The following is a 17,996-nucleotide window of genomic DNA, read 5'->3' as shown; positions in this document are numbered from 1 at the left end:
ACCTAAAAAGCTCTTTAGGGCAAAGTTTCCTAATGCTAGAGTGGGGATGACCTAAAAAGCTCTTTAGGGAAAGGTGAGTGTTCATCAGTGTAAAATTCACTAGTTTTTATCAACGTGTTTAGATTACTTGTCTCACTTGTTAAAGACATGATGTCAGAGGTGTTGTTAATGAATTGTGTAAATTTAATGTTTACTACTTGTTTGCCACTATTTTTATGAATGCTTATTATTTTTGTTGTCATTTGTAGGGGTGTACACGGTTCGGTTCGGTTCGGTTTTTTTCAAAACCGCCAACCGAACCGAACTCCTCGGTTTTCAAAATGATTGAACCGAAACCAAACCGTAGACCGTCGGTTTATGAACAAACCAAACCGTAAACTTTGCGGTTCGGTTCGGTTACTTTCGGTTTTACCGAATTTTGAACTATCCAAACAGCTATAACATTACTTGAGCGGGCCCAAGTTGTGCTGCATGAATAGGCCACAGCCCATTATATAACAATTGGGCCAAGGCTTTATTTGCAAAGCCGAAAACATGAGACGGGGTGAAAGTAGGATCCAAATAAAATATATAAGATGGGATACTTGTTTTCATCCCATTTCCAACCGATGTGGGACGCAGGGACGACTAGCATCTTGTGGTCTTCTCTCTGGTTTTCTGCATGAGAAGGTCGCTGCCTACTGGGAAAGGCTACAGGCTAGATTGTTCGGCGAGGCTATCTCGCCGGAGTTCATGGATTTGGAGTCGTCGAACATGTCGGCGGCAGATTTGAAGGCCCAAATGGCGTCAAGCTTGGAAAGAAAAATCTGGTGTTGAATGCTGATTACCCAGATCCGAGGATGCAAATAGCTTCGGGACTAGTTAGAGTCCATTCCAGATCAAAGATGGAGATTGACGATTCCGACTTTGGTGAAGAGGAAGATGGAGATTGACGATAGCATAAGCACTTGAAGATGAAGACGAAGAGACCACACTTTAACTGTTCCGACTTTGGTAGCCATAGTGGATTCGGAGGTGGTTTCTCGCCGGCGACTGGCGATCCAACAAGGCAACAAGCAGCATCTACAATTATTATTTATTAATTCGGTTTTCAGTTTTTTCGGTTCGGTTTTGGTCCAAAACCGAAACCGAAACCGAAACCGAAAAATTTTTATATTTCAAACCGAAACTGAAACCGCAAACCGAAAAACTGAACCGAAATGTGTTTCGGTTCAGTTTCGGTCCGATTATTGGTTTTTTGGTAATTTTTGTACACCCCTAGTCATTTGATTGAATGCTAATAAAAGTGTTTCGTTATGAATATTGATAATGATAAATTGGCTAGTCAAAGAAGAGTGTTTTAGCTCGCGGGGACCTTTCACAACAGTGTGAAAATAGGCCGACCGTGACACCACCGCACCGGTTCTGCAGTCCATCTCTACGATACAACTAACGATGCCGCCCTTTCTTCCCCCTCTCACAGGACGACGCATCTCTGGCACTCCGCCGCGGCACCGTGGGCGAGGCCCAGATCCCCAGACTTGGTCCACCATCGCGGCACGGCTTACGCAGGCACCCCCTCTAGCATCTGCTGTTCAAGCATTTAACATGGTTCAAATTTCGATTCAGGATTTTAGGTACGCTTTTAAGTTTTCTATCCGAACAAGAAAACACAAATCTGACAATGAGAAATGGCTTCCTCATTTAGTTCATCAATTAATTTACTTTTTGAAGTGAAGAGGGAAGTGGAACCCTAATAGGTCCAACATGTACGTTTACTATACTTTCTGTAGGCGCTGGTGATGATCTTTTCAATCATCTTCTTCTCTGGAGTCTGTAACCTGTATTGGCAATTAGCCCAGTAGACCGCGTTTCCGCCATGGATTTATAAATTCCTCTTCATTTTTCTAATTGCCTTTCTGTTGTCCATTTTTGAAGTACTTAAAGAAATATCTCACTCAATAATAATGAACAAGTGTATTAAAATTTTTTATTTTTATAATTTATTGATCAAACATCCACAAAAAAAAAAAAAAAGCATTATTCTTAAATAATAGTTTATAATATAAAATGTTGCCGAATCTGCTCCCCTCCCTAGATGAGAGAATTTTAATTTGTTGTGCTCATTACAGAAATCATCCAATTAGAAGATAAAGCACCGTAATTTACCATCACTCAAGCAACAGTTTGTGCGAATAGTGGAGTCCACTGTTGCCGTGGTATGAGAATTACGTGATATTTTCTATTTAGATTTGGATTTTTTTTTTTTTATGCTTTTATTTCCATGATTTTGCTTGCACGAATGACCAATTATGAATTGATTAGATTCATAGAAACATTTTTACCACTGTTACCAAACAATACAAATCACCAAGTGAACTACGGATTGGTGTTAACTTTCTGAAACATTAGACATTTTTGTTCTAAAACACTAAATCTAATGATCCAAATTTCTAATTCATTATATTTTACATGATATTTTTTTTATTAGTTATAGTGAATTGTGGCATCATAATTCCATTTTGAGTCATTATTAATCTATTTCACAATAGGAAATCTCTTCTATATTTTGAAAAACTTCAACGTCCTCCCCAAAATATACAAGCGCCATTAAATATTTGTCACCATTTTAGAGCATGTGTCATACCACAATCACATTCCAAAATATTCCATGTTTTTAAGTAACATAGATTTTTTTTTTTATTTTTTATCATAAGGGTAAATGTATTTTATCAAAATGAGTATTTACATGGAACACTGGCCATACCCAGGTAAAGGGGGGAATTAATAAGCCCATCAAAATTGCAAGCAATAAGTCAACACTCAGGAACACAAGAGAGCTTGTGCAATCTGGGGCATTTTGGCCAATTACAACAATCCAAAACTCATACAACAAGATCCAAAATGAGATTATACTCCTCCGACTATGTGTAGCCTAAATCTGTCAGACCACTGTGTATATATGTTTCTGGATGGTCACAATCAGCTCCTTTGGGGATATAGATTTTCCTTCAAATCTTTTTCTATTCCTGACATTCCATATGAGATAAACAGTAGAGGCCAGACCAACTCTCTTGCCTACCAAATGTATCCCAGTGCCCCTGACCTCCTTTCGTATCCATTTCACTGCAGCTCTTAGTGTTGTCATAGCCTTGTTGAGCCCCAGCCAACTTCTAATTGTGTTCCAAACCTGAGAGGAGAATCTGCAATTAAAAAATATATGATCAATGGATTCATGTTCCTGGCAGCAAATGGAACAATACAGGTCTCCTAGGAACAGCAAAAGGAACAATACAGGTCTCCTTCAAAACCAATGAGTCTTTCATATATAGGTAGTTTCCTTTTAATTCCCAGCCAAAGAGTGAAAGCATGTTTAGGGGTACTCCCACTCTTCCAAACCTCCTTGGACCAAGGAACCGTAGTTCTTTTAGCTCTCCAAAAGTTATAACAAATGGAAGAGCTAGTGTGATCAAGGTCCCATTCCTCAAAAAACTGAAGCACTGCATCCAGGTGGTTGGCACATCTTAACATAATCTAATTCTTAATTCCAATGAGCTTTTTGTATAGTGGGGAGTCGTCATGTTTAATCCCGGCCTCCCAAAGACTTGAACCTTTCAAGTAGATTTGATTAACCCATTTGGATCAAAGAGTCTTTTTTAGAGTGGATATTCCAAAGGGTTTTTGTGAGCAAGGAAAGATTCCAGGCTTTCTGATCCATCACCCCCAAACCACCTTCTGATTTTGGCAGACACACTTCCTTCCAACCAACCAAAGGCTTCTTCCTCCCACCCCAAAGAAAGTCCCTGCATAATTTGACAATATGCTCCAAAACTTTATTAGGGATTGGGAAAATTAATAACCAAAAGCATTCAACACCCTGAATGACAAACTTAATTAACTCAAGTTTCCCTGCATAGGATAAAGTGAAGCCAGGCCAACCCTTGAACAAATCAGCAATCCTATTTATCAGAGGGGAGTAATGACTTGAGTTCAGTCTAAATGTAGCCAAAGGGATCCCAAGGTATCAAAAAGGGAAAGATCCAACATTGAAGCCTGTAGCCTGTTTGAAGCACTCAAGGTTGTATTCTTTTATACTTGCATGAAATAGGTTAGATTTCATACAGTTAGCTATCAATCCAGAACAATTTGAGAAACCCTCCAGACAGTTCGTAAGGGCTATAACCGATGCAACATCCCCTTTAGAAAAGAGTATCAAGTCATCAGCGAAGGCCAGGTGAGTGATCTTGAGACTCTTACATCCATTATGGAATTTAAAATCAGGGTTAACCTCCAGGGATTTCAACATCCTTGAGAAATATTCAAAACAAATCACAAATAGCAATGGGGACAAAGGATCACCTTGGCGAAGACCCTTACCCCCTTTAAAGAATCCAAATATACTCCCATTAATGGAAATAGAGTATGAGGTGGTGGAGACACATTCCATAATCCAATTTACCATGGTAGGAGGGAAGTTCAGATGGTCCAACATTTCTTTAAGGAATCTCCATGAGATAGAGTCGTATGCCTTTTTAAGATCTATCTTCAGCATACACCTTGGAGAGATCCTTTTCCTTTCATATTTCCTTGCTAGTTCCTGGACAATATATATGTTTTCAACCATGCTTCTTTTCTCAATAAATGCAGATTGTGCTGAGTTTATAATTCCTTCCAGTGCAGGCTTGATTCTTGAAGCAATGATTTTAGCTATTACCTTGTAAAAGACATTGCAGCAAATAATTGGTCTATAGTTACCCACATAATTAGCATGGTTGAATTTAGGGATCAAAGCAATCACAGTGTGATTCACCTGTTTCAATAACTTTCCAGTGGTAAAAAATTCCTTTACTGCACTTGTGAAATCATTCCCCACTATTTTCCAAGCTTTTTTGAAGAAGCATGCTGAGAAGCCATCAGGACCAAGGGATTTGCTATCCCTGATACTGAAAAAGGCCATCTTAATCTCCTCATTCGATATTGGAGCCATCATATTAGCATGTTGAGAGTCTTTAATCAGAGGACCCCTTGCAACTGTGCTCCTATCTATCATTGCACAGTCCATTTCCTTTCCCAACAGTTGACTGTAGAAGTTCAAGAACTCCTCAGCTACCTAAGCCTGAGAGCTGGTCTGATCCCCATTTAATTTGGTAACCGCTGAGATGTAATTCCTATTCCTTCGACTTCTCATCAAACTATGGAAGAAAGCAGTGCTTTGTCACTTTCCTTTAAGTATCTACATTTGGCAATCTGAGAGATGAACATTCTATTGGCTTCTGCTAGTCTGACAGCTTCAGATTTTTTTTCGTTCAAAAGCAATTGTAGGTCACCATCCGAAGGATTGTCGTGCAGTTTCTGTTGTATCTCGATCACTTCCTTACCTGCCTTCTCTGCTCTAGCCGATATGTGGGAGAAATGGGAGGCATTAAGAGCCTTTCAAGGTTTCTCCAGGCCCTGGAGTCTCCTTACCAATTTGAATTGCTCAAAGCCCTAAACTTGAGCATCCCAACCTTGTTTAATAATGGCTAGAAAATTATGGTTTAGAGTCCACATGTTGAAAAATTTAAAAGATCGCCTTCCCAGACACCCCTCTTCAAACAATGAAATGAGGCACACCGAGTGGTCAAAGAGAATCCTAGGGAAATGGAATTCAACCTTAGCACTCAGACCCTCCAGAATCCATCTCTGATTAGGAATCACTTTGTCCAATTTGCTCCAAACCGTACCATTTGTCCATCTAACGAAACACCCTGATGATCTCAGATCAGATAGTCCAGAGTTGAAGAAGCATTCACCCATATCTCTAGTATCATAATCTGAGACAGGCCGACCATTCTCCTTCTCCGCAGCTGAAAGTACACAGTTGAAATCCCCCAGAAGAAGCCATGGGGAAGGGAGCTTACTAAGCTGGTAGATGCTATGCCACAAAGCTCATCTGGCCATGATTGTATTGAAGTCATACACGAAGCTAACATTGAATTTGTTAGAAGTTACTAAACATTCAATGCAACAGTGGATTACTTGGGGGTTCATGTCAATCATCTGAAGAATAACTTTCTGAGGGTTCCACAACACTAGAATTCTCCCTGCCTTATGGAGATCGAAGTTGTTGATCTGCTTCCAGCTCATGAATCTTTTTCTCATCATTTTTTTTAAGTTTTCAGTAGACATCTTTGTTTCTAGAATGCCTATGACATCCAGTTTATTCCTTCTCATGAGGCTTGAAACCCCATTTTGCTTTAGGGGTTTGTTTAGATCCCTGATATTCCAGCTTGCAATATTCATCGGGCTTTAGAAGGGGCTCTCAACCCCTTACCAAAAGCAAGTGGATTAAAGTGCGGACCTTTCCCTTTCTTCTTTCTTTTGACAAATTGGAAATCATCAACCTTACTTTTTCCTTTCCCATTGGCATTTTGGTTCTACTGTTGCCCAGGGGGATTTAAATCATTCACATTATCATTCTTCCCTTCTATTTTAACCCCCACTATGGATTTGTCTTTGTTAGGAACTAGAGGACCAAGGCAGATATCATTATTTTCCTCAGCTGCATCTACAACTACAAACTCTGAGGAAGCCTTACTATCATTTTCAAACTCTTATGAGGGGACTTCAGGGACCAAAATCGTCTTGCCATCGTCTGCATTAGACTGGACAACCCCAAGATTTTTGCCTTCTTCCACCACCCTCATAGGACTGGATGTAGCAACTTTCATTTTCTGACCCTACAATTCCAGAGGCATCAGCAACTTCCTTAGTGTTTGGTAGCCTTGCATTCATCTTGGGTCTGTATTGAGAAACCAGAGGTTTTTTGACCCCATCTCTAGGACCACAAAAAGCCTCAGTGTGGCCAATGGACTTGCATTTTTGACAGAACCACAGAAGACTTTCATACACTATTTCTTGGGAGATCTCAACTTCATTTGGAAGTAGAATCTTAACTCTGTGCTTAACTTCTTTTGCTATGTCTATCTCTACCATGGCTCAAGCATAGGAAATTCTACCCTTGGTAGTGGTTAATTTATCCATACATAGAGGTCTGCCAATTGTAGAATAGATCCTACCAATTGCTTTAGGAGACCACAGTTCAAAAGGGCGATCCTTTAGTTGAACCCAGACAGGAACAACCGTTCTATGCTCCAAGCCAAATTGAAAGAATTTTGGCATTTTCTTTGGGATTAGAGTTCTTGCATATATAGTGTAAGGACCATTCTGTAAGACCTCATTAAGATCTTCCTCCCTTTGGAACTAAAGAACAATCCAGCCCTTATCATGTTGAGTAAAAACTACATTGACCTTCCAAGACCTTAATAGGGAATTGAGCGCCGTCTTACCAGGGAATTTCCCTGTAAAATACCCCACCAGATGTTTGTTTGTTATCCCCTCTGAGTTAATTGCAGAATGAGGGATATGAACAAAATCACCAATATGCTCAAAAGCTGGGAGGGGACCACAGTTTGAGGGATTACGATTATTGGCAAAAAGCTCAGCCCAAGCAACCTTCTTATTATGTCTTAGGATTGTTCTCTCACCGTCTGGACCCTTCTGATCTTGTATCTTCTCTAAGAGGCCATCCACATCAGCTTTCAGATCATTACCCATCTCACTGCATAGTGCCTCACTATTTTCTCTTTCTTTCGAGTCTTGCTTTTCAGAGACTAAGGGGACAACATTAGACCACACCGCAAGTTTCATGGGGAGGGACACTGTTATCCTCTACTATGCGTGGCAGGCTAGGAGCCCTAATCCCCTCCAGGTTGCTGCAAGGGACCTCTTCACTAGAACATCTGTTGGAGCCCTTCTTAAGAATCAGGCCTTTCTCCTTCTCAAGGGATGAGGCATCTTTGATTAAGGCCTCCTGAGGATCCGAGACCCCAAATTGATTTTTGATAGCTACCTCCTTCAGACATCCTTCACTCGCATTACTCAAAGAGGAACATAAGTCCTCACTTGGTCTCTAAATCTGCAGGAGAGGATCAGACGTTTCCTGAGTCCTTTCCTCAGATTCCTGGACTTTCTTCAATTGCTCCCCAGCAAGCCGAGAGAACTCAGCCATTATCTCATGTTTTTTCTTTTTCATCCATAGATCTTTATTTCCACCTTTTATTACAATGAATTTCAAGGCCTCCTCAACTTCCTTTTTGGATTCTTCATCTTTACTCTCTCTTCGTTGTGCCCTAAGGGCTTCCTTTCGACCCATTTGGTTCATACAAACAGGAAAGAAATTCAAACTTAACTTGGGCAGGAAAACCACAGTCTTCTTCCAGCACTTGATTTCTTCACAGATCTTCCAGATGGCAACCTTACTTGTTGATAACCTAGCAGGAAATCAACCACAGGGTTCAGTACCAGCACGAATTCAGCAAGGATATCGCAGATTTGCCCCAAAGCCATGCGCCTCTCTAGAGAGAGGAGAGAGCTTCTCTCTCTAACGTGGAAGGGTAGAAGCTCTATCTGCACATGTTCCTAAGTAACATAGATTTTTACCAGTGTTTTAGAAGGTCAATCCTCAAGGCAAGGCAAGGCAAGGCAGGCTTAAAGCACCATGAGGCTGGAAGAAAAATGTCGAATCCCACAAAGGCGGACGCATTAAATGCTAAGGCTTATGTGGAAAATTGATTTTTTTGGGCTTTTAAACGCTGCTAAATCCCTTCTTTGGGACACTCTTTAGTGAAGTGCCTCTCGGGTGAGAGGCATGAATGAGACTGAAGAACCTCTTTAGTGAAGTGTCACTCGGGTGAGAGGCATGAGCGTGACAAAAGATTTGGTTGTGTGATCCTTATGTTAGATTTGTTTAGAAAATTTTTACCACATGTTTATATAAAAAGGAATGTCATAGTATGAGTTGATTTATAAAACTCTTTAACATTGAGGGCTGAACCTTTCCAAAATAATTGAGAGTTGTAACTTAGATATTGAAAATAATTTGAACTTTGTAATTTAATAGCCATCTCTTGTCATGATATGTGTAATGAATTCAAGTTAGCAATTTTTGAATGGCCAACAAGTAGTTTGCAAATTATATTTGATTTGATTTGATTTTTTTTTTTTTTTTTTTCGTTTTTTGTGATTTTCTTTATTTTTTATTTATTTTTAAAAATATGTGTAATTTATTAACATATTTTGATCTTAAAATAAAATTCTCAAAAGGCTTACGTGTCACATCATAAGGGTTAAAATTCCTTGCTTGATGCCTTCACTTTTAAACATTCATTTTTTTACTTTTACAATTGGATATTAAATGTTTTAACAATTTACTAATTATTATTTTAAATACAAATTCAATTATTATATCATAAAATAAATTACCAACCAAATGGCAGCTTATGTTGTAGTTTTACAGCATTTGTATTTAATAATTTAGAAAAAAATAAAAAGTTTTGGCACAATTGACTTGGGAAAATAGTTTTATTTTTCATTTCCAAATTTTCAAATAATTACAAAAATGTCTCCTTATTTTCTAATTTTCTAAATTAACGAATGAACATATTCATAATAAGTTAGGCGGAGTTCCTATAAAAGATAAGATAAGGGAGGGGCAGCTCAAATGGTTTGGTGCACCAGTGAGGAAGAGTGAGCTAGTTACTATGAGGGGCTATAGAAGGGATAGTGGTGGACCTAAAATAACTAGGAATGAGATAGTAAATAAGAATTTAATAGCTTTGAATTTGTTAGAAAAAATTGCCCATAAATTATATAAATTGACATAAAAGGATTCATGTAGCCACCTCACCTAGTGGGGTGGTTTGTCGTTGTTGTTTAGATTTTTTTATTTCTTATATGATTTTTGGAAATTTGAAAAGCAAGGTGTAATTTTTTAATCATTTGGAAATCCAAATGAAAATAAAAATTGTTTTCCACAACTAAAAAAATTCTTTTTCTCCATATTTTTAATACAAATCTTGGAAAACTAAAAAAATAAACTAACATTTTAATACTTCTTTGGAAAATTTTTAGATAGTAAAACAAGTCTATTCAAAAGAAAACGTAATTACAATGAAATGAGGTCAAGAAATCCTCCAATAAAAAGCACAAAAGAAAAAAAAAATGAGGAAAAATCTGACAAATTACGTCAAAGAAGGCAGTCTCTTTGAATTTTGGACAGAAAATACCTCCAAAAACCCCAAAAGAATGAGCCCAAAAAGAGGCAAGAAAGATAACTTTCTTTCAAAGCAGTCTTGGACAAGTCTTTTGGTCTTTAAAAACTCTATCATTCCTTTCCAGCCAAAGCAGCCCAAGATTGTGCAATTAAAAATGAAACATAAAAGTTGTTTGCCACAACCAAACAGACACTCAGCTTCTCCAACTTCGACCACTCCAAATGTTAGTATCGTGGGATCTACCTTCATGACACTCGTGTGTTCCAACTTCTGAGTAGATAGTTTGGAAGTAACAAAGTTTCCCACGGTAGTTCAGGAAATCATGGTGGTAGAGATTGGGGTGATAAAGTTACACCATGCAAGTGTACTCATTGTGGACGTGCTGGTCTTACTATTGGCCAATGTTGGGATCTCTGCGGCAAGCCCCTTTATATATTCTGCTCCTATGTTTAGTTGCTAAAAGGTGCTGCATTGTGTTTGCATCAAAATAAAGTATTCTAATTTCCTTGAGTATTGGGCATCTCTTCATGTTGCATCTTTTGCCCAGTGTTATCTAGTACTTCTAGACCTGTTCTCATAAAGTTAATGTCACTGACCATATGACAAGTATATTATATATATTTTGTCTAAACTCTAGTATTCTACTATTCTGACACCTTGCCCAATGTTATCCTTGCAAATGGTTCTACTATCACAGTTAGTGCGATGAGGACTGTGAATCCTACTAGTTCTCTCCTTTGTTCTATATATTTTTAAATTTTTATTTAATCCTTCACTTGTTAGTAAACTACCAAAATCCATAGACTGTTTAATCATCCTTTTCCCCATTTCATTCTTCAGATTTTGAAGATGATGTGGGTCTTTTGCCTCTGCTTTCTTCTTGTCGTTCTGCACCTTCATCTCCACTGAGACCTCACTAGATCATCCTAACTTGTAGGTATATGTGTCACAGCACCACAGAGCTGGTGAGGCTTTCATATTTCAATTTTTTTCCTTTGGCTCCTTTGTCAACAAACCGTGTCTTGTGGCATTATCTTCCTGTTAGTATTTAAAAAGGTAAATGCACATGTACCTAGCATTCTATTTCTAATTCTATGTCTATGATTCTTTGTCACCTTCTAGTCTCAAGTCCACATCTGAAGCTTTTTCCTAACTCTGGGTGGGGCAGTGCAATGGATGAAGAGATGGACGCCTTGAGGGCCAATGATACATGGGAACTTCTTACTTGTGGCAAGTAAGCCAGTGTTTGGTTGTTGTTTAGTGTTGTGAAATTGCTTAAAAGCTAGACTAGTGGCTAAATGCTACACTCAAGTGTATGGATTGGATTACTCAGACATGTTCTTTCACATGGCCAAACTCCCTTTTCCTTATTTTCTTGTTAGCCATTGTATTTCACTGGCCTTTAAATTGGATATCAAGAATGCATTGCTCCAGGTGATCTTGAGGAAGAGGTTTATATAGAGCAACCTCTTGAGTTTGTTGCTAAGGAAGTCGAGGTATGTTCATCAACTGAAAAAGTATTTCTATGGCCTAAAGATTTAAAGTAGTCTCCCTGAATGTGGTTTTGTTGATTTAGTGTTTGGTGCTTGATTTTGGCCTTCAAAGATGTGTGGATCATTCTATATTCTACCATCATACGGCTGCAAGTAGGATACGATTGTTTATTTGATTGATAACTTTGTTGTGAGGGATGATAGTCAGGCATACAGCATTTGAAGTAGTATTTCTTACAACTAAATTCCAGATTATCTAGGACCACTGAAGTATTTCTTGGGGATTGATGTATCTAGATTTCATATGGATCCTATCACAGAACAAATATGTGTTTGATTTGTTGGATGTGCTAGATGTTGGGATCCAACCCATGATACCCTAATTATATGCTAATGCAACATGAGGGGGAACTGTTTCCAGGTTAAGGATGATACGAGAAACTTATCAGGAAGTTGAATAATCTTACAGTTGATCAGATATCTCCTTTAGGACTGTTGTTGTAAGTTAGTTCCTATACTCTCCTCGAACTAGTCATTAGGATGTTATTTGTGCCCCCAGATATCTCAAAGGTGCACATGGAAGGGGTATTTTTTAATGACCATGATCATATGCATGATGGATACACAGATGGAAATGGTGCTGCTTACCCTTTGACAGAAGGTCCACTAGTGGATGTCTCTTTGTTGGTGGTAACTTGGTGTGCTTGAAAAGTAGGAAGCAAACCATAGTTGCAAGATCAAGTGCACAAACTGAGTATAAAGCCATGGCACATACTACTAGTAAGCTGATTTGGTCAGAATATGTGGGAAATGCTTGGGTTTCAACATTCATGGCCTATCAAGCTGATGTGTGATAATCAAGCAGTTATTCATATTTCTGTCAATCCCATTTTCCGTTGGAGGGGACAACATATTGAGGGGTGGATTGTCATTTGTAACCAAGGAACTGATAGGAAAGCTCATCACAACCACTTTGAAGTCTGAATATCATTTGGTTGTTTTATTTACTAATTCTCTTTTTTTTCCCCATGGTGGTGGTGGTGGTAGTTGGGGGGGGGGGGGGGGGTGTTTGTAACATGGTAGGAGCTTATGATATATCTGCTCTTCAGGAGCATTGTTACTCATTAGCATGTTAGCAAGGGCTTAAAAGTTATTTCTATAGAGGGAGACCTGTCCATTGTGTTTATTCTCCAATTATTGAAATATTTGAAGAATTCAAAATGTGAAAAGAGTCAAAACATGTATTCCCAAACTCAATTCGTGTCGTCAAATTTCAAAAGTTCATAATCAAAGAACAAACAAAACATACTAGTACTTTTAGAAGGGACTGTTGATTTCAAGAGTAGAAATTTTGAAAGCTACTTTAAAAATTACCCCCACGTGTTATGCTAAGAAGTCAAACTCTAAAGACAAATTCAAACATTAAGGAAGTGTTTAAATTTGTAATTAAAAAATAAAAATCCAAGGCCAGTTATGGTTTTAAAAAAAAAGCTCTTGATTTGCATTTTGTTCAAATGCTTCAGTTTCTGTTTTATAGCATAGGAAGATCTCTTGATAGAAAGTTTTATTCCAGTCATATAGACCCAAGGCCCAGTTTAGTTGTGGAAAAAATTTCTATTTTCAGGTTTCCATATAATCACAAAAAATAAAAATAAAAATAAAATCTCCTTTTCCCACTTTCCAAGGGTTTATAATTTATATGAAGGACTTGAAAAACATCAAAAAGGTTTTTCTGAGTTATCTTATCTGTACAAATATTTGAAAATTGAAAAATAAGTTGTCATTTTTGCAATTTTTGGAAAATTGGAATTGGAAAATGGAAGCACAACTAACAAGGCCCTTAACTTCTATGCATGAGTTGATCTATTTGTGAAGTTATTTGGTGGCTTATGTGCTCTGGAAGTTGTTTCAACCTTTTTGCTAAATCTTTTTTGTTTAATTTTGAATATATCTGCTTTGGGACTATGAATATTGAAACCTAAGTATATCTATGGATAGCCTGCTGAATCTATTATAATTCATCAGCAACCTGTCTCAAAGATATCAATCATCAAACAGGGATACGAATAGTGATGTAATAATGTCGTCCAAGAATGGAAGGTTCTGCAGTGAGAAAAGCATTAACTGCTTGTAACTTTGGATTAACCCCTGATCCTGTATATTAAAATAAATGATTCTAAATATTGGCAGAAAAGGCATTGACATGTTTATAACTTTAAATTTCCCTTGCTTTATACCTTGCCCTTGCATATAAATAAAAATATCTAAGATTCCTGTTAGTATAATAAAGTTGAATGCACACTGCTTGCTAAACAAATCCTCTAGTAGAGATCACATTGCAATTTGTTTTTTTTTTTTTTTTGAACTCCTGCACTCAAATTGATTATGCAAAAGAGAGAAGAGGGGTGAAAGAATAGGAATCAACTTATCTTAGTGACGTCTTCATTTCTTAATGACTCTGCTATCTTTTTTGAGAGGCAATAAGCAGTTGACTGGATGGTGATCATGGGATTGACACCAACAGCACTGGGCAGAACGCTGCCATCACAGACATAGAGACCTTCGGCCTCCCAACTCTCTGCATTCACATCAACTGCACCTTCATTTTCATCGATACCCATCCTGCAACTCCCCATCTGATGTGCAGAGCAATATGTTGTCCATTTCTCCGTCTGCGACAGTGGTCCTTCAGCTGCAAAGACTGTTTCCAGAAACTCCTCCAATTCTTGTTCACTAACCCCTTTACTTTGGATTCTTTGCCCATCACTTTGATGGGTGCCCACCTCTACAGCTCCTGCTGCTACCAAAATCCTCAATGCCTGTCGCAGCCCTGCCTTCATATTTTCTTTGTCAATTGCATCTAATTTATAGGTTATCCTTCCTTCCACAGTAACTTTTCCGGATCCCTGATCCCTGACCATTGAGAACAAGTGTGCTGTTCTTGCATACTTCACAACTCTTCTCTTTATGTCAAGCCCAGACTCCCAAGGATTTAATGCAGCAAATGATCCTGGCCCTAGTGCAGGAGCTTCTATGATTGCTCTTGCATTGGAGCTCTCTGACTCCACCTTATGGACCGATGTGATTATTCCCCCCTCGAAGGATTTTCCTTTGAGCTCTGTGACTGACTCTGGAAAGTATCCCCAAGCCAGTAATACAGGGTGGAGATGGAGGTTTTTTCCAATGTTATGGTTTTTCAACCCACTAGAAATCATTAGAGGAGGTGTCGAGAGAGATCCACATGCAGAAATCGTTATTTTGGCCTCAATTTGCAGTCTCTTGATGTTGTCATTTAAAGATTTTGCAATGACTCCCAAGCATTTCTTTCCACGTATCTTTCTGTGCTTATTATTTTCTAATATGAAATTTTGAGCTTTACACCCTGTTAGGATCACTGCACCATGGCGTACAGCATCAACCAGCCAAGTGGAATCAGTCCCCTTTTTGTCCCCCGTTGGACAACCATAACAACAAGAACCACAATAATGATTCTCTGAAGAATTCCTTGGCACCTTGTCAACTTTGAAGCCAAGATTTTCACAGCCTTTACGAAGGACTTGATTTTGGAATCCCTCTTCTGCACAATCCTCTGTTACACCGATTCTTTCACACACAGTATCCATGGCTGATAAATATTGGGAGCTCCCAAAGAGTGGGATCTTGTGGTTCTCAACCCATTCCCAGAGCACAGACTCAGGTGTTTTGATGGACGCAGACCAGTTTATAGCAGATCCTCCACCTAGTGTTGATCCTGCTAGAATCATCACTTTAGCATCAGTAGTTGGAATGATGCCTCCTAGTTCATAGAGCTGATTAAAAGATGGTCCTTCCAAAGAAGAATAATCTGCTGGAGAAAAATAATTTCCTTTCTCGAGAACCACCACCTTCTGGCCAGAACCTGCAAGAACAGCAGCTGCAACACCTCCACCGCACCCACTACCAACAATTGCTACATCACATTTGATCTTATAGAGGTTTCTTTGGGTATCTTCAACGACTTTGAGGCCTTTCTGGATCAGGGATTGGAGGATGGTTGAATCAGTTTCATACATGGTCTCTACCATTCCATTCTGAAGGGGCCTCTCTTTCCGCAATCTAGACAGGTTTTCATTAGCGAACACTTTGTAATCCATGGCTTCCCATGCTGGGTTTTCTGAATCCTCATTAGTCTGTCGAAAGATTGTTGAAATAAAAAATTTTAAAAGGGTCTTCTATTTACAGTTAATGTATCTGCAAGTTGTTAAACATGGTAGGTTTTTGTTTTGAACAAATGACCAAGTAATATGAGCATAGCACAAATTATGGACTCAAAAAACCAATGAATCTTTTGCCTGGACGATCCCAAAAACTGAGAAGATCTTTATTCAGTTTCTACATTGTCTAATGGTCTGAAAGGATTCAGATAGGTATACTACATCTTATCGTTTTTTATCCTTTGGATTGAACAATCAGATACTATAATTCTTATCGGGTGGGAGCAGGATCTTAATGCATGCTTCCTTTTTTGGTGGGTTAGGTGTCCTGAAATTAATGCTATTGATATCTGTTGCTGAATTGAATTGAGCCAAAGGCTTGAGCTGGACAAGACCAGCTAATCTAAGGACTTCGTACCCAGCTATTAATAAACTAGACGCCTGGTTCTTACAAATCAAATTTGTATTTGCAATTTTGAAATGAAGTTTATTCAACTCAGGTGATGCTGTTTTGGCTCGTCGGCTCAATCATAGGCTCAATTTGAGCTTATTTAATAGGCTTGAATTAGACTTATTTATGAGCTAGTTTACCAAGGCCATTGATAGATTGTAATGGGGCATGAACTTGTTTATCTCAAACTTCATAACTTAAGTTTAGTGATAGAGGCAATGTTTCAGGTCAATAGACTAAATTGATGGAGACGAGAAAAAAAAAAAAGAAGACTACAAGATTATATTAGTAAGAGTTTTTTTTTTACCTGTCTAATAAAATCTTTAAGAGTTTCTTACCTCTCAAAGTGAGATTCCAAAAGAATCAAACCAATTGTGATCTGGATAGTTAATGAGGGCTCGTGAGCTCATTTATTTGCATAGTAAATAAGGTTGAGCAAGTATATCAAAGCTTAATTTGAGTTGAATAATTTAATAAATAATCTTAAACATGACAAATCTTGGCTTGACTAACCCTATTTCTAAGGGTCACAACAGTAGAAAAATTTGGAGAGGAGAGAAACATAAGAGCTTTTTGTGATAGGACTTCCCAGAAACAAACTCACGACTTTTGATGAAAAAAAAAAAAAAACATAGGGAGATTGTTTCCAACGAAAAAGATATGTAGGGCGCTGGTTCCCACTTCCCATTTGCGTCCTAAAAATAGCAACCAAATCAAAAGACCTACTGTTGGAAAGCTAGACTTATTGTTGGAAAGCTAGGGGAGGAGATGGAGCATTGATACGTTACCCGAGTGCAGTAGATGTAGAGAAATGCAAATTTGGCAAGAGCAAACACTACTCTGATGGGAGTCAAAAAGCTGCTCCTAAGCCATCTCTGCAGAACCCTCTCCCTCTTCTCCCTCCTCATCTCTGAGAATTTGTTTATGAAAGGCCATTTCTCCCCAAAACTCTGCGAGCCACAAACCAGTAGTGTCCCCAATCTGGTGGATAATACCCACAGCACTACTCTCACCAAGATCAATGCTTCCAACAATAACTTCTTCTTAATGAGCTCTGCCACCTGATCATAACAACCAAACACTAATTAAGAGAGAGAGAAGAAAACTTCGAAAACGCTTGCATGGGTTAATCTAATGTTATCACCTCATCAGGCATTGGGTTTTGAGATCCAGAAGCTTTGTAGAAGGAGTGGATGGCCTTGCTCTTGCTGCTGCTGGGTTGGCTTTCTCTTCCATTAACCTCTTGGGGATCTGGGGGTAAGGATGGGAAGATTGTCTCACATATGGCTGCAAGTGATTGCATCTCAGATGAAGAGAACCCATGATTATATTTGCTCTCTCTCCTTCCACCTCTCAACAAAGGATGGCACTCTCTCATCCTCATCTCTCGGTTTCTGTGTGTGTGTGTGTGTGTGTGTGTATGTGTCTTAATGCGTGTATTGAGCTTATATGGCAGGAGGAAGTAGGCATGAGATGGGGGTGCAGTTGGCTGTATTCATGAGAGGGCAGAAAGGGATAGTAGAGAATGGCCAATGAGTTTTTTACCAAAATATTATTAAAAAAAAAAACAGAAAACACAAATATGAAGAAAATTGAGAAAATTTACATAAATGTACCCAACCGACTTTCCAAAAGTCGGTTTGGGCTTTAAAAAAAAAAAAGTCAACCGCAATTCTTGACTATCAAAATAAAAATTGAGAACCGACTTCTTAAAAGTCGGTTTGGGTTTTAAAAAAAAATTCAACTGCAATTCTTGACTATCAAAATAAAAATCAAAATTGAGAAT

The 17,996-nt window shown here is 38.5% G+C and overlaps 1 protein-coding gene and 1 long non-coding RNA gene across 2 annotated transcripts; one reads left to right on the top strand and one right to left on the bottom strand.

Moving 5' to 3' along the window:
- The first annotated feature begins 1,348 nt into the window (after positions 1 to 1,348).
- LOC131152185 (uncharacterized) lies at positions 1,349 to 15,811 on the top strand. Its single transcript, XR_009135880.1, has 2 exons — positions 1,349 to 1,616; positions 14,956 to 15,811. It is a non-coding gene; the product is annotated as an uncharacterized LOC131152185 (long non-coding RNA).
- On the bottom strand, positions 13,771 to 17,665 carry LOC131152184 (long-chain-alcohol oxidase FAO1). Its single transcript, XM_058103901.1, has 3 exons — positions 17,355 to 17,665; positions 16,999 to 17,271; positions 13,771 to 15,735 (listed from the first exon to the last, which is right to left on the bottom strand). Exons 1-3 carry the CDS (start codon positions 17,592 to 17,594, stop codon positions 13,987 to 13,989), a joined length of 2,262 nt encoding a protein of 753 aa, XP_057959884.1. The 5' UTR covers positions 17,595 to 17,665; the 3' UTR covers positions 13,771 to 13,986.
- Between the last annotated feature and the right edge of the window lie 331 nt (positions 17,666 to 17,996).

Source organism: Malania oleifera, chromosome 3 (assembly GCF_029873635.1).
Source record: "Malania oleifera isolate guangnan ecotype guangnan chromosome 3, ASM2987363v1, whole genome shotgun sequence".
Classification (NCBI taxonomy): domain Eukaryota; kingdom Viridiplantae; phylum Streptophyta; class Magnoliopsida; order Santalales; family Ximeniaceae; genus Malania; species Malania oleifera.
Note: the sequence above shows the minus strand (reverse complement) of the source record. Positions and strands in the feature narration are given on the sequence as shown.

What these genes read in the sequence shown, in the direction of transcription:
- LOC131152184 (XM_058103901.1), bottom strand. Translation starts at nt 17,594, where the DNA reads ATGAGGATGAGAGAGTGCCATCCTTTGTTGAGAGGTGGAAGGAGAGAG. An exon ending in AAAACCCAATGCCTGATGAG is followed by an intron (nt 17,272 to 17,354) that starts GTGATAACATTA and finishes TGTTATGATCAG; the next exon opens with GTGGCAGAGCTCATTAAGAA. An exon ending in TCTACATCTACTGCACTCGG is followed by an intron (nt 15,736 to 16,998) that starts GTAACGTATCAA and finishes ATCTTTCGACAG; the next exon opens with ACTAATGAGGATTCAGAAAA.